This window comes from Oryx dammah, unplaced genomic scaffold (assembly GCF_014754425.2).
Source record: "Oryx dammah isolate SB20612 unplaced genomic scaffold, SCBI_Odam_1.1 HiC_scaffold_11, whole genome shotgun sequence".
Classification (NCBI taxonomy): Eukaryota; Metazoa; Chordata; class Mammalia; order Artiodactyla; family Bovidae; genus Oryx; species Oryx dammah.
Window position 1 is genome coordinate 19,720,664 of NW_024070195.1, and position 13,416 is coordinate 19,734,079.

General features: G+C 38.3%; 1 protein-coding gene across 5 annotated transcripts in view; it reads left to right on the forward strand.

The window, feature by feature from the left end:
* CARMIL1 (capping protein regulator and myosin 1 linker 1) overlaps positions 1-13,416 on the forward strand; it is a 307,355-nt gene that overhangs the window by 137,387 nt on the left and 156,552 nt on the right. For all 5 annotated transcript variants that reach the window (XM_040249951.1, XM_040249952.1, XM_040249953.1 and 2 more), the window contains one exon: positions 7,608-7,729. In XM_040249951.1, coding sequence (XP_040105885.1) covers positions 7,608-7,729 — 122 coding nt within the window. The remainder of the gene's footprint in view (positions 1-7,607; positions 7,730-13,416) is intronic.

A 13,416-nucleotide genomic window follows, 5' to 3' on the forward strand; every position in this document is an offset into this window, starting at 1 on the left:
TAGTGTGTGTGCCTCCTTTTAGCCAGTGTATTTATTTGGAAAATGATTAATTTTGTTGCCTATCTCAATAGTTCATTCCTTTTTATTGCTGAATAGTGTTCCATTGTATGACTATATCACAGTTTATCATCCAGTGATGGACATTTGGGTTGTTTGTAGCTTTTGGCTGACAAGCAAAGGTGCATTGGGCATTTATTTACAAATCATTGATTGGACATTGGCTTTTAGTTCATACGGGTAAATATCTAGGAGTGGAATGGCTGAATTGTGTGGTAGGTGTCTGTTATCTTTTTTATGATGCTGCTAAACTGTTTTCCAAAGTGATTGTACCATTTTGTATCACCACCAGCATTGTAAGAGTTCTAGTTCCTTCACATCCTCCGCAATACTAGTATGATCAGTGCTTTAAATTTTAGCCATTTTAATAAATTTGTAGTTTTTTAATTTGTATTTTCCTAGTGACTAATGATATTGAGCATCTTATCTGTTTATTTGCTGTCATGTATCTTTGTTCAAGTGTTGGTTCAAATCTTTTGCCATTTTAAAAATTAAGTTCTTGTTCTTTTACTAGTTCTTTGTATAGTTTGAATACAAATCCTTTATTAAACATGATCTGTACATATTTTCTCTTGGTCTGTGGCTTGTTTTTTCATTCTTTACAGTGCTTTCTAAAGAGTGGAGTTTTAAAATTTTGATGAAGTTCAGTTTGTCTGTTTTCTTTCATGGATCATGCTGACATCATATTGAATAAATTCTTGATTAACTTAAGGTCACAGATGGTCTATATCTTCTTAGGTGTTTTATAGCTCTAAGTTATACATTTCGGTCTATAATCCATTTTGAAGTATTAATAATTTCCTTATATAAAGCAATATGTGGATCAATTTTTTAATGTATATATTTCTACTTGTTTCAGTAATGTCTGTTTGAAACTGTCATTTCCACACTGAACTTTCACTTTTGTTGAAGATCAATTGTACACATAAATGTTGGTCTTTTTCTGGTCTCCTTGGTCCTCTCAATCCTGTCCCTCAAGTCTATTTGTCCTTATGTTGATCTTGCATTGTCTTGATTACTGTGGCTGTTATAGCAAGAATTGAAATCAGATAGTGTTAGTCCTCCAATTTTGTTCTTCTTTTTCAAAATTGTTTTGTTCTTTGCATTCCATATGAATTTTAGACTCAGCTCAGTTTCTACAAAAAGGCCTGCTGAGATTTTGATTGGGATTATATTGTATCTATAAATCAGTTTGGAGAGAACTGATTTCTTAATAAAATGGAATCTCTGATCCAAGAAAATTATTTCTCCATGTCGTTAGGTCTTTTAAAATTTATTTTGGTAGTATTTTGTTGTAGCTTTCAGTATACAAGTCTTATATGTCTTTGTCAAATTTACTGATATAAAGTTGTTCATAGTATCCACTTGTTAGCATTTAATTATCTGTAGATTATCTTTCATGGTGATGGTTTGGTTCTTCTCTCTTTTCCATATCAATCTGGTTAGAGGTTTATCAATTCTTTTGATCTTCTCAAGGAACTTGCTTTTTGGTTGTATTCACTTTTCTCTATTGACTTCATTGATTGTTTTATATTCCATTGATTCTTACTCTGATGTTTTTATTTCCTTCTATTTAATAAAAAAAAACAACTCGAAAGAAAATGTGTGTGTGTGTGTGTGTGTGTGTAGTTTGTTGATAACGTTCCTAAAAGAAATTGTCGAAATTGTCACTTTATGTTGATTGAGATTGCATACAAATCTTTGGAACATTTCCATAGTTCATCTTAAAGCAATGTTTTATCCTATCTGTTTATCATTCTCCAGGAACTGAAGTTTGGAAGGAAAATTATAGCTCCATATGTTTGCCCAAATGGGCAAACATATGCAGGAGTGATCACTCATGAATGATGACATAACCAGGGCCTTCCTGATGGTCTTAATTCAGGAATGTTTATGTTTATGATTTTGGGGTTGTGATGGGAACAGAAGGGTGGTATTGAAATGTCAATGCCAAGGTTATATTCAGAATATGATTAGACTGTGCTATTTAATTATGAGAAAGGAAGTTGATACAGCAAGACCAATTTTTGCATGTGGCTGCTGAAACTGATCACACTTACGGTGCTGTGCCTTCCAAACATCCAGCATTCAGAGGAATGAGGGTTAAGGCAATCTACCTCAGTCCCATGGAGCTGTTCTGTTACTATAAGTACCGCAACAGCAGCTCTACAGCGTCACTTCAGTCTGACTTTAGGCATGGTGTGGACCTTGAACATAAAATCACTATATAGTGAAACAGTGGGACTGTTTTCACCAAGGAGCCAGCAATGCAGACACTGGCAATATGAGTCACTTAGTGGGATTCAAAATCTGATGTTTTAAAATTGCCTGTGGTGCTTTTTAAAAATACCGATGCCTCAGCTATTGGGTGTAAGGCTACAAGGATGTGTTGTACAGCACAGGGAATATAGCCCATATTTTCCAGTAACTATAAGTGGAGAGTAACCTTTAAAATTTGTATAAAAAATGAAAAAGATGTACCTCCAGCAACCCTACTCCCTCCTCTGCCACATACACACACTCTCGCATGTATTCACTCACGACAGTTAGGATTCCATATGTCTGAGGTGGGCATTTGGTTCTGTTGTGTCCTATAGGTTGAGAATGAATAACCTGTGTTACCTCAGGACTGTTGATGTTGCTGGATTTTTTTTTTTTTTTTCTGATGTGAAATCATAAGAATGATGGCATCTGCCTGACTAGCCTTGAACAGAACATTTTTTTTAGTGTTTTCTGGGATTTATTAACTTTCTGTCACTGCAATTTTATCATTTAATTATAGTAAATTCTGATAAGATGCAAGGAGACATATACATTTCATGGTATATTAGTGAGCATGAGTGAATTTGGTGCTGAGTTTGGGAAATGTGACTTTTACTATTTTCCTCCTCCTCGTGAAAATGTGGGAGAGCGTCATCTTATTTTAGAAGTCTCCTTGCCATAACACTTTCTGGTGTTCAAGTTTTCTTGCTGTCATGGTCGATAGAGATCAGTGGTTGTATAGTTTTATAGTTATAGGATTTTTGGACCATTTTTTATACAACTGAAATAGCTGCTAAATTTTTTTCCTTTTTTTTTCATTATAAGGTTGTTTGCTGTGTCATAGAATGATTTTGATAAACCACCTATGGCTATTTCCGTTGCAAGAAAAATGCTTCACAGATCTGTTGGCTGGGCTTTAGTAAGAACATTTTTCTTAAAGATTACTCAGGTGGTTCTAAGCAAGAGGCAGAGTGGGGTTAGAAACTTGCGTCGTAAATATTAATAGGATACTAGTGTTTATAGTGCTATTATTTTAAATGTGCATTGGACTCAGGGAATATATTCTGCTAGGTGTCTAAGCAATAATTGTTTGAAACATTGTGTTTTAGCCTCAACTGAAGTAGGTGGGCAAGGGATATTTGAGAGGGAATTCATTTTTCTGATGAAATGATTTACTGTGTCGGTCTCACCTCTATCACTTTGTTGTCATCTTTACATTATGCAAAGGTGGTGACATATTATGCAAGGCTGGATGAATTCTTTTATGTGAGGTTGAATTCGAAGGCCTCAATTCTTCCCACCTGTCACCTTTTTTTTCCTTCCCTGTCATTCTATTCAATCTTGTACAATTAAGGATGATTAGGTGTTAAGATTAAGTGGAATTAGAATAAGCTACTTACTCATTATCCATACCCAACCTGTGAACTGAATAGACGCACTAGATGTGATGAAAGAAGTAGCACATTATAGTGAAAAATATAATTACCTGTTGTGGGAAGGTTGGGGATGGGGTGTGGAACATAGACAAGGAGGTTGTATCACAAAGTATCTGGCTTTTTAAAACATGCGCATGCCCAGATAGGTGTGTGTGAAACAGCAGCAGCATTAGCCTTACTCAAGACATATCACTGAAGTGTTACGTCACTAACTACTGCCATGTACAAGAATGCTTGCTGCCTTTTTGGGATAAATATCTCTTGGACCAGCTTCTACAAGACCAGTGAAGTCTTTGTCTAGAGAATTTCAAAGGCAGTGCTGTAGTGAAAATTGGGATTAAAAAAATGCTTTCTATTCAGGGAGCCAACTAACCATTACAAAGTTGGTATGTATTAAATACTTGTTAACAGATTCCTCTAAGGGTACTTATGAAAAAGTAACATTTAAGGACTTAAATTACTTAAGTCTTTTTGATTTCATTTTGACAAATAAATTGGATTGCTTTTTCTTTTAATATAAGCACTTTGAAATACAGATTATTTTTTAGAATTCAGCTGATTTTTTTGTTTTTGTTCAGTTGCTAAGTCATGTCCAAATCTTTGCAACCCCATGGACGGTAGCCTGCCAGGCTCCTCTGCCCATGGGGTTTTCCAGGTCAGAAATACTGGAATGGATTGTCATTTCCTTTTCCAGGGGATCTTCCTCGACCAGAGATCATTCTTTACCACTCAGCCACCAGGAAGCTAATTTTAGGACAATCTAAATTGCATGGACAGAGGAGCCTGGTGGGCTACAGTCCATGGGGTTGTAGAGTTGGATAGGACGGAGCTGCACGTACAACCACACACACACAGAGCGAATCTAAAAGCTTCTTTTAAATCCAGTTGTTTAGTTGCATATTAAGGGTAGAGTTTCCCCATCATATTTTTGTACAAATTAAGTAGAAACAGGGAGTAGATATACAAGGATATTTTGATGCAGTGATCATCAAAGGGATTGCATTTTACATTAATATTTTTGAGATCCAAGATAATGGTATCTTTTTTCCTTTAAAGAGAAGTGACTTGAACAAGTTTTATTTGGAATGTGTTTCTAGTCAGTCTAATGTCTCTTTTGTGACCTACCCTTTCTATCAAGTTGTTTTATTCTTATTTGTAAGCCTAGCTATATGAACTCAGTTTAGCATTTTGGTATAAGTTTTGGACATCTCCACCAGATAATTATAGAGCTGAGTCTTCACCTAGCATGACTTTTATTAACCTGTTCCCTCTGTATAATCCTTTCCAAATATCCTCTCAGAAAAGTTGAAGCTTTTATAACACTTGATTTTTCTTTTGTTATCAGGGAAAAGATTTTGTCCTTTTACTTAAATATCTCATGATGTCTTGTTTTTAAAACATGTTTTCAAAAAATGGAACTACCAGTTTGTCCTCTGGTATTCACCGAAGGAGGTATTCTTAGTTACATTAGATGGTAGGGATATAACAGACTTTGTAAGTCAAGGTAAAATTTTGGTAAAAGGAAAAGTCACCCACAAATGTGGATATTCACTCTCCATCATTGAGGGGATCTGTTTGAATTTGCAGTTTGGCCCTTAGAGACACTTGCTACAGTTTCTGGATATTTCTGACAAACTAACCACTCTACCCAGACAGTTCGGTGAGTCTTAAAATTAAGAGCATTATTTAAAGAAATTGCTTCTTAAAATCTGGTATTCTATTAGTATATACCAGCATGAGCACAGAAGTATCCTGTTATGCAAAGTTTCAATTTCTGTAGTTTCAGTTACCCATGGTTGACGATGGTTGGAAAAATGGAAAAATCTGGAAATAATTCATAAGTCTTAAAAATTTCATGCTGTTCTGAGTAGTCTTACATACATGCTGTTCAAGCATGTATGAAATCTTGCACTGTCCTGCCTTATCCCATGCAGGACTTGAATCATCTCTTCATTCAGTATTTGTCACATGTTAAGTCACATGGTAGCCAGCTAGGTTATCAGACCAGCTGTCACAGTATTTCAGTGCTTGTGTTAAAGTAACCCTTATTTTATAATGGCCCTGAAGCATAAGTGTCATAATATTGGCAATTTGGATGTGCCAAAGAGAAGCCACAGAGTGCTCCCTTTAAATGGAAAGGTGAAAGTTCTTGACTTAATAAAGAAAGAAAAAAATTATATGCTGAGGATGCTTAGATCTGTGGTAAGAGCAAATCTTGTATCTGTGAAATTGTGAGGCAAGAAAAAGAAATTTGTGCTATTTTGCTGTTGCATCTCAAATTGCCAAAGTTATAGCCACAGAGTGTGATGACTACTTAATGGAAAAGGCCTTAAAGGAAACGACTGACAAAGCAAAAAAAGAAAGAGAATCCAATGAATGAGAGAAAATATTTGCAAATGATATGACTGATAAGAGGTAAATATTCAACATATATAAACAACATACAGCTCAACATCAAAAAAAAAAACAATCTCATTAAAAATTGGGCAGAAGTGAATAGGCATTTTTCCAAAGAGGAAATGCAGATGGGCAAAAAGCAGATAAAAAGATGCAAAACATTGCTGTCATCAGAGAGATGCAAATCAAAACTACAATGAGATACCACCTGACACTTGTCAGAAAGATTGTCATCAAAAAGAATACAAATAACAAATACTGGCGAGGAGGTGAAGAAAAGAGAACCCTCATACATGATCGGTGGGAATATGAACTCGTGCAACCACTGTGGAAAGCAATATGGTGGTTCCTCAAAAAACTAAAAGTAGAACTACCATAGGATCCAGGAATTTCACTTCTAGGTATATATCCTAAAAAAACCAAAACAATGATTAGAAAAGATCCATGCACCCCACTGTTCATAGCAGCATTATTTACAATTGCCAAGGAATGGAAGCAACCTAAGTTTCTTCCAACAGGTGAATGGATAGCAAAGATGTGATATGTACACACATGTGCATATACACACAGAGTATGATACTACTTAGTCATAAAAAAGAATGGGACTTTGCCATCTACAGCAACGTGGATGAGCTTGGAGGGATCATACTAAGTAAAATAAGAAAGACAAATACTGTATGGTATCACTTATGTGTAGAATCTCAAAATTACAGCAAACTAGTAAATATAACAAAAAAAACAGACTCACAGATCTGGAGGAGAAACTAATGGTTACTAGTGGGAAGGAGAGGGAAGGGGGAGGCATGGTATATGGGTAGAGGACTAAAAGGGACAAATATTAGGTAGAAAGTAAGCTACAAGGATATATTGTGCAGCACAAGAGAATATAGCCCATATTTTATAATAACTATAAATGGAATATAAACATTAAAAGTTGTGAATCACTATCTTATGTACCCATAACATATAATATTGTACTGCAACTATGCTTCAATTAAAAAAAAAAGATGGAAAAGCCATTAAATTTTACTTCAACTATGCTTCAATTAAAAAAAAGATGGAAAAGGCATTAATTTGTACAGTAAGATGTTTTGAGAGAGACCACATTCACATAACTTTTGTTATAGTCTATGCGATTCATGGAGTCGCAAAGAGCTGGACACGACTGAGTGACTGAATTGAACTGAACTGATGGTTATAATTGTTATTAGTTATTGTCAATCTCTTAGTGTGCCTGATTTATAAATTAAACTATTATGGGCATGTATGTATAGGAAAAAATATAGCATATATATAGGCTTCAGTACTGCCTGCTTTCAGGCTTCCACTGGGGGCCTTGGAATGTTTCCCCAAGGATAAGGGGGGGTGGCTACTGTGTGTAGTTTACACTATTTACAGTAAATAAATTTAAGGGACTTTTTGCCTCCTTAAGCAGTGTCCCCCCGGTCGTTGCAGATGGTTGTGGAAACTGAGAAGTGCAGCATCTCCATGAAGATGGCATCGCCCGAGGACGTGAGCGAGGTGCTGGCGCACATCGGCACCAACCTACGCAAGATCTTCCCTGGCCTCTCGCCAGTGTGAGTTCTCCCGGGGACCCGGCCCTCCCTCAGAGTGCAAACAGCCTTCCTCTTGCCCTTCGTCGGGTTCCTCTCTCCTGCTCCCTTCGTCTTTTAAACATTACACATCAAAACCCTGGCTCGATCCTGTTTCATGCCTGAGATTGCCTATGTGACTGTTCTTTAAAGAGCTGGAGTGAGGATGGAGTTTGGTATTCCTTTAACTTCTCCTGCTAAGACTAAAACACACACGAAAAATTTTTTGTGTATTGGAATGTGATTGCTTTACAATGTCGTGTCAGTTGCTGTACAACCAGGTGAATCGGCCACATGTATATATGTCTCCTCCTCTTGGGTCTCCCTCTGCACGCAATCTGAGATTTACCCTAGTATGAATTTTACACACAGCTATTAGCAGAATGTCTGGGGCTGAATGCTTTATAGGGAGGCATCAAGTATTACATTAATGAAGAATTTTATTTTCTTCATTTTCCCTATTTTTTTTTCTGTTCAGTGAGAGGAAACTTACCAACAAAACTGAACATCAAACATAGCCTCTTTCATTTTCCTCCCACTTTTCTGAAATACGTGTTAAGGCTAGAAGTAAATTTCGCCTGGACTTGTCCTCATATTTTTTTCTCAAGCATTTTAAACCAGGATTATGTGCTCGGGTAACAGAGTTTGTACTTAGGGAGTACATGGGTTGTTGGAAAAGGGGAGTTAGATTGACTGAGGTGAAAAGGCAGCTTTCCTACCCAACATGCACAGTTAGCTTGTCAAAGTCAACTCTGAGTATCTTGTGACTTTAATGTCCTGCTTGTACTTGTGAAGTTCCTTAATTGTATGCCACACAGTTGGCCTGGGAAATGTATAATTCTATTGGTGTTGGTTGTTGTGACTAGAGAGATTTGAAGAAGGGGGTAAAATCTTTTCATCTATGTTCCCAGTAGTCAATACTGTCAGGAAGGGAAATAGATCCTTTACATAAATAATATAGAACAGCAAAAGAAAATAGGTCCTCGCAAAAGAAAATGACCCACTCATAATAAGTTGGAGAATATGAAACTATACTTGGAATACTCAAGCCTTGTTTGAGTTATTTGTACATCAAATGTATCACCTGAGCTCATCGTGGGAACTTTGGGTCCTCAGCCCTCACCTACTTCTTGCTCTGGTAGAGGCTGATCATTGAAGGAGAGTCTGAACAGGTATCAGGAACTGGCCGAATCAGGACAAACACAGCCAGGGCCTCAGTTCACATAATCCGTTCTTGAATAATCTAAGGTTGGCTATGTATAAATGAAATGATACCTGCCAAGAACTGAATTTCTGGTTTTACTTAAATCTAATTTTGAAAATAGCATCCATGATCAAAATCAAATATACAGGGCTTCCGTGGTAACTCTGTGGTAAAGAATCCGACTGCCAATGCAGGAGATGTGGGTTTGATCCCCGATCTGGAAAGACCCCATATGCTGCAGAGCAACTAAGCCCGTGCACCACAACAATTGAGCCTGTGCTCTCGAGCCTGGGAACTGTAACCACTAACCCTGCATGTCATAACTCCCCGTGCCCTAGAGTCTGTGCTCTACAACCAGAGAATCCACCTCAACGGGAAGCCTGTGCACCACAACTTGAGTAGTTTCCACTTGCTGCAGCTAGAGAAAAGCCAGCACATCAGCCAAGACCCAGCACAGCCAAAATAAATAAATTAATTAAAAGTCAAACATATAAAAATAGTATATAAATATCTATAAAATACAACCAGTCCCCTTGAGTATAGTCAGAATGCAGGTAGGGAAAAAAGAAGTTTAATTAAAATTAAGATTTTGCATCAGAATCTCTGCTGTGTATATATATATATATATATATATGTTTCCCTCTTCCCCTTTCCCTCCCTTACATCTCTCTTCTACTTCATTAAATAAGCAAAGTTTAATCTTCACATAAAATGAAGAAAATTTAAATTTAAACATCAAATCACTGTTAGCATTGTTTTGTCAACATTCCATCTTTACTGTGTGATAGTCACTATCATTGGAGGCTTCATCTCTAAGGCAATGATATTGGGAGGAAACTAGGGGAAGAATTTGTAGCCTAAGTGTTGTTTAATCCGTTTCACAGAGATGCTTGTAATGGCGCTTTCCTTCAGGAAGTTGTTTTGTGTAGTGGCCTGCAGGAACCCTGGCTGTTCTCTAAAACCAAGTTAGGTGTTTTTTTTTTTTTTTTACATTAAATTAAGTCATTAGGATGAGTTAGAACTAATTTAGAAGATGTTTACTTGAGAACATAGATGAGTGAAAAACATAAGGAAAGAGAACCATCCTCAGATTTCAGAGAAAGGAAAAGCTCATTTAATTTAATAATGTTTGATTTGTGTTGTTTTGATTTGTTTGGGCTTCTCTGGGGGCTCAGACAGTAAAGAATCCGCCTGTAATGCAGGAGACTTGGGTTTCATCCCTGGATCGAGTCAGATGCGATGAGCAACTAACACTTTCACACTTTTTCCTCTTTGTTTTGAGAAGTTGACTGTTATTGGCAGTGGGCCCCAGGGAGAGTTCTGTGGAGGAAATGGTAGAGGTTGGAGGCTGGAGGCAGATGCGAGGGCAGGTGCAGCTGCAACTTTGCTTGCCTTAGGAGGTCCGCAACCAGCCTCTTGCAGTTAGAATTGGGAGACTGCAGATACCACTGTGAGACAAAGATAAAGCCACCTGGAGAGGGCCCAAATAAAAGCCTCTGGGATTGGCAGTAGGGAGCTAGTGAGGGCTTTTCAACTTTACAATAAAATGACAGCTAGTCTCAAGGGACAGTCAGTCTTGTAGCACTGCTTTATGAGCCTGGGGGAAGAGAGCCCCTAAATGATACTGAGAGGTGTCAGATTGTCTGAATATTTTTGGGGGGCAAGACTCTAGGCAGATTAATGTACTTCTCCATGCCTCCGTGTCGTCCTCTGTTAAATGGGAATAATGATACTCATGCAGCTTTGTGAGGATTAAATTAACCTCTGTTGACTGCTTAACAAATGCTCCACAAATCTTAGGTTTATAGCCTGCTATTGTCTTTACCCAGAAGTACCAGGATGAAAGCCTCCATGTTGGGAAGGAAATGGGTGATGTTTGTAGGGAGATTGTTTGATGTTTATGAATGTTTAAATTATGTTATGTTTGTGTGTAAGTTGATTGCATTTCTTTAATTTGATTTTTTGTTGTTAAATGTGGCCAATAACACCCTTTTTTAGGTAAGACAACAGTAACCTCCTAACATGATTTTCTTCTCAGGCTTTCAGCATATTGGATTATTCTTTCATATACGTGACAGTGTGAAAGTTGGCTGAGTATTAGTGTCAGTAAGTTAGGACAGTGCATCTTTACTACCATGATAGAAATGATATTGCAAATCCCTCTTCAAGTCAAAAACTGGTTAAGTTCGAAAAGTTAAAGGAAAGTGAAAGTCACTCAGGTGTCCGACTTTTTGTGACCCCATGGACCATACTGTCCATGGAATTCTCCAGGCAAGAATACTGGAGTGGGTAGCCTTTCCCTTCCCAAGGGAAGATCCCTTGGGATCTTCCCAACCCGGGGATCAAACCCAGGTTTCCCATATTGCAGGAGGATTCTTTACCAGCTGAGCCACAAGGGAAACCCAAGAATACTGGAGTGGGTAACCTATGCCTTCTGCAGCGGATCTTCCCGACCCAGGAATTGAACCAGGGTCTCCTGCGCTGCAGGCAGGTTCTTTACCAACTGAGCTATCAGGGAAGCCCTAAGTTTGAAAAAATGAGGTTATTATGAAGACAAGTGGCAAAACGGGAGTTAATGGGTCATCAGTGGAAAGGTGCTTTACAGACTCTGGCAGTTTCTATACTTTTCTAAAGAAGTAGGTACCCCTTTGTGGTGTGGTTTGCATCAATAAAACATGTCCTCTTCTGGAGACAGATGCATGTTGTATAGGGTGAGCGCTGGCAGTAAATTTTTGATAAACCAATTAATTTAACTGGATAAAAATAATTTTCAAGTTTTTTTTCCATGTCAACAATGTAAGTGTGAGGTTTGCATAGAGAGCAGGCATGCTGTCACTGAGTTCACTGTTTTTGCCACATGAACTATTTTCTGACTCTTGTGTAAATTAAATGCACATAATCCCTGGTGGCTCAGATGGTAAAGAATTCACCTGCAATACTGGAGACGTGGGTTCGATCCCTGGGTCAGGAAGATCTCCTGGAGAAGGGAATGGCTACCCACTCCAGTATTCTTGCCTGAGAATTCCACTGGACAGAGGAGCCTGGTGGGCTATAGTCCATGGGGTCACAAAGAGTCGGACACGACTGAGTGACTAAGAACACACAGTGTAAATGTAGTTGGTTCAACTGCGTAGTGCCATCTATTAGTAAGTGGTAGGATGTATTCCGTGGACAGAGGAGCCTGGTGGGCTGCTGTCCATGGGGTCACACAGAGTTGGATACGACTGAAGCGACTTTGCATGCATGCATGCATGCATTGGAGAAGGAAATGGCAACCCACTCCAGTATTCTTGCCTGGAGAATCCCAGGGACAGGGGAGCCTGGTGGGCTGCCGTCTCTGGTGTCGCACAGAGTGAGCCACGACTAAAGCGACTTAGCAGCAGCAGCAGGATGTATTAATACATATCTGTTTGCTAGGATTTTGGTTGATGTGTTATGACATTTATTCTGATAGCAATTTCATGTCTGACTTTCTCTCTTACATGCATGCCGTGTGTGTGTGTGAGTGTGTGTGTGAGTGAGTGCCTTGTGGTGCATACACAGAAGGCTCTGCTGTTACTTTGCTGCAGGCATAACTCATGTGGGATAGATTTTTCCTTTTCTCATTTTCTGCGTCTCGTGTTCAATATGAAAGAAACAGTTGCTGCCTTCTGGATGTTTAGTTCTTATGAGTTTATCTCTTGTGTAAATAAATACACTTGTTTCATGAGACTCTTTTAGTCCCTGATACCTAATTTTTTTTTTTTTCCATTTCTGAAAAAAAGAAAAATGAGAACTGTTACAGAAGGAGAGCTACTTGGAAAAGCTCAGACAGATACTTTGGAAGGGTGGTTTTGAAGGTGAGGGAAAATGCCAGGTGTAGCTTCCTCGGGCAGGAAGCCTTTCACATGGTCGTCTACACCAGCTGCTTCCCTCCCCTCCAGGTGATTTCTTCTGCCCCCAAGGGTGACTCTCTAGTGCTGTTTTGGGAATAAAATTAGACTCTGGTTTCTGAACCAGATTAGTTTGTTTGCCACTATAATCCTAGGCTGCCATCTTCCTATTTCTAATCCTTCCAGCTTCCTGCCTTTTTTCAGTTTTTGACTAGCTGAATTTCATCCTGTGTGTCATTGAAACAACATGCTCTACAGTTCAGCCAAAATAAAGCAAGATTTTAGAAGAGAAATGTGATCTCAGATAAAGCCAGACATAAATCTAGTTTAGTGTGTCCATGGTTTACTTAATTCATCTGTGTAAATGCTTTTGCTTCCAACTGCTCCACTCCATCTTTGCATAAAAGCTGGCTTTGCTTTCTTGTAGCCGGGAAATACCAGAATGATGGTCCTGAATCAGGGTGAACCATTCCAAATTGCCAGATTCTGTCATATCACTTTCATTAGGAACATCTTCTTAAACCCACAGTTGCCCCCAAATTGAGAACTTTCAGAATGGTGGGGGTTAATTACAGGTGTGTTCAGGTGAAATAGTG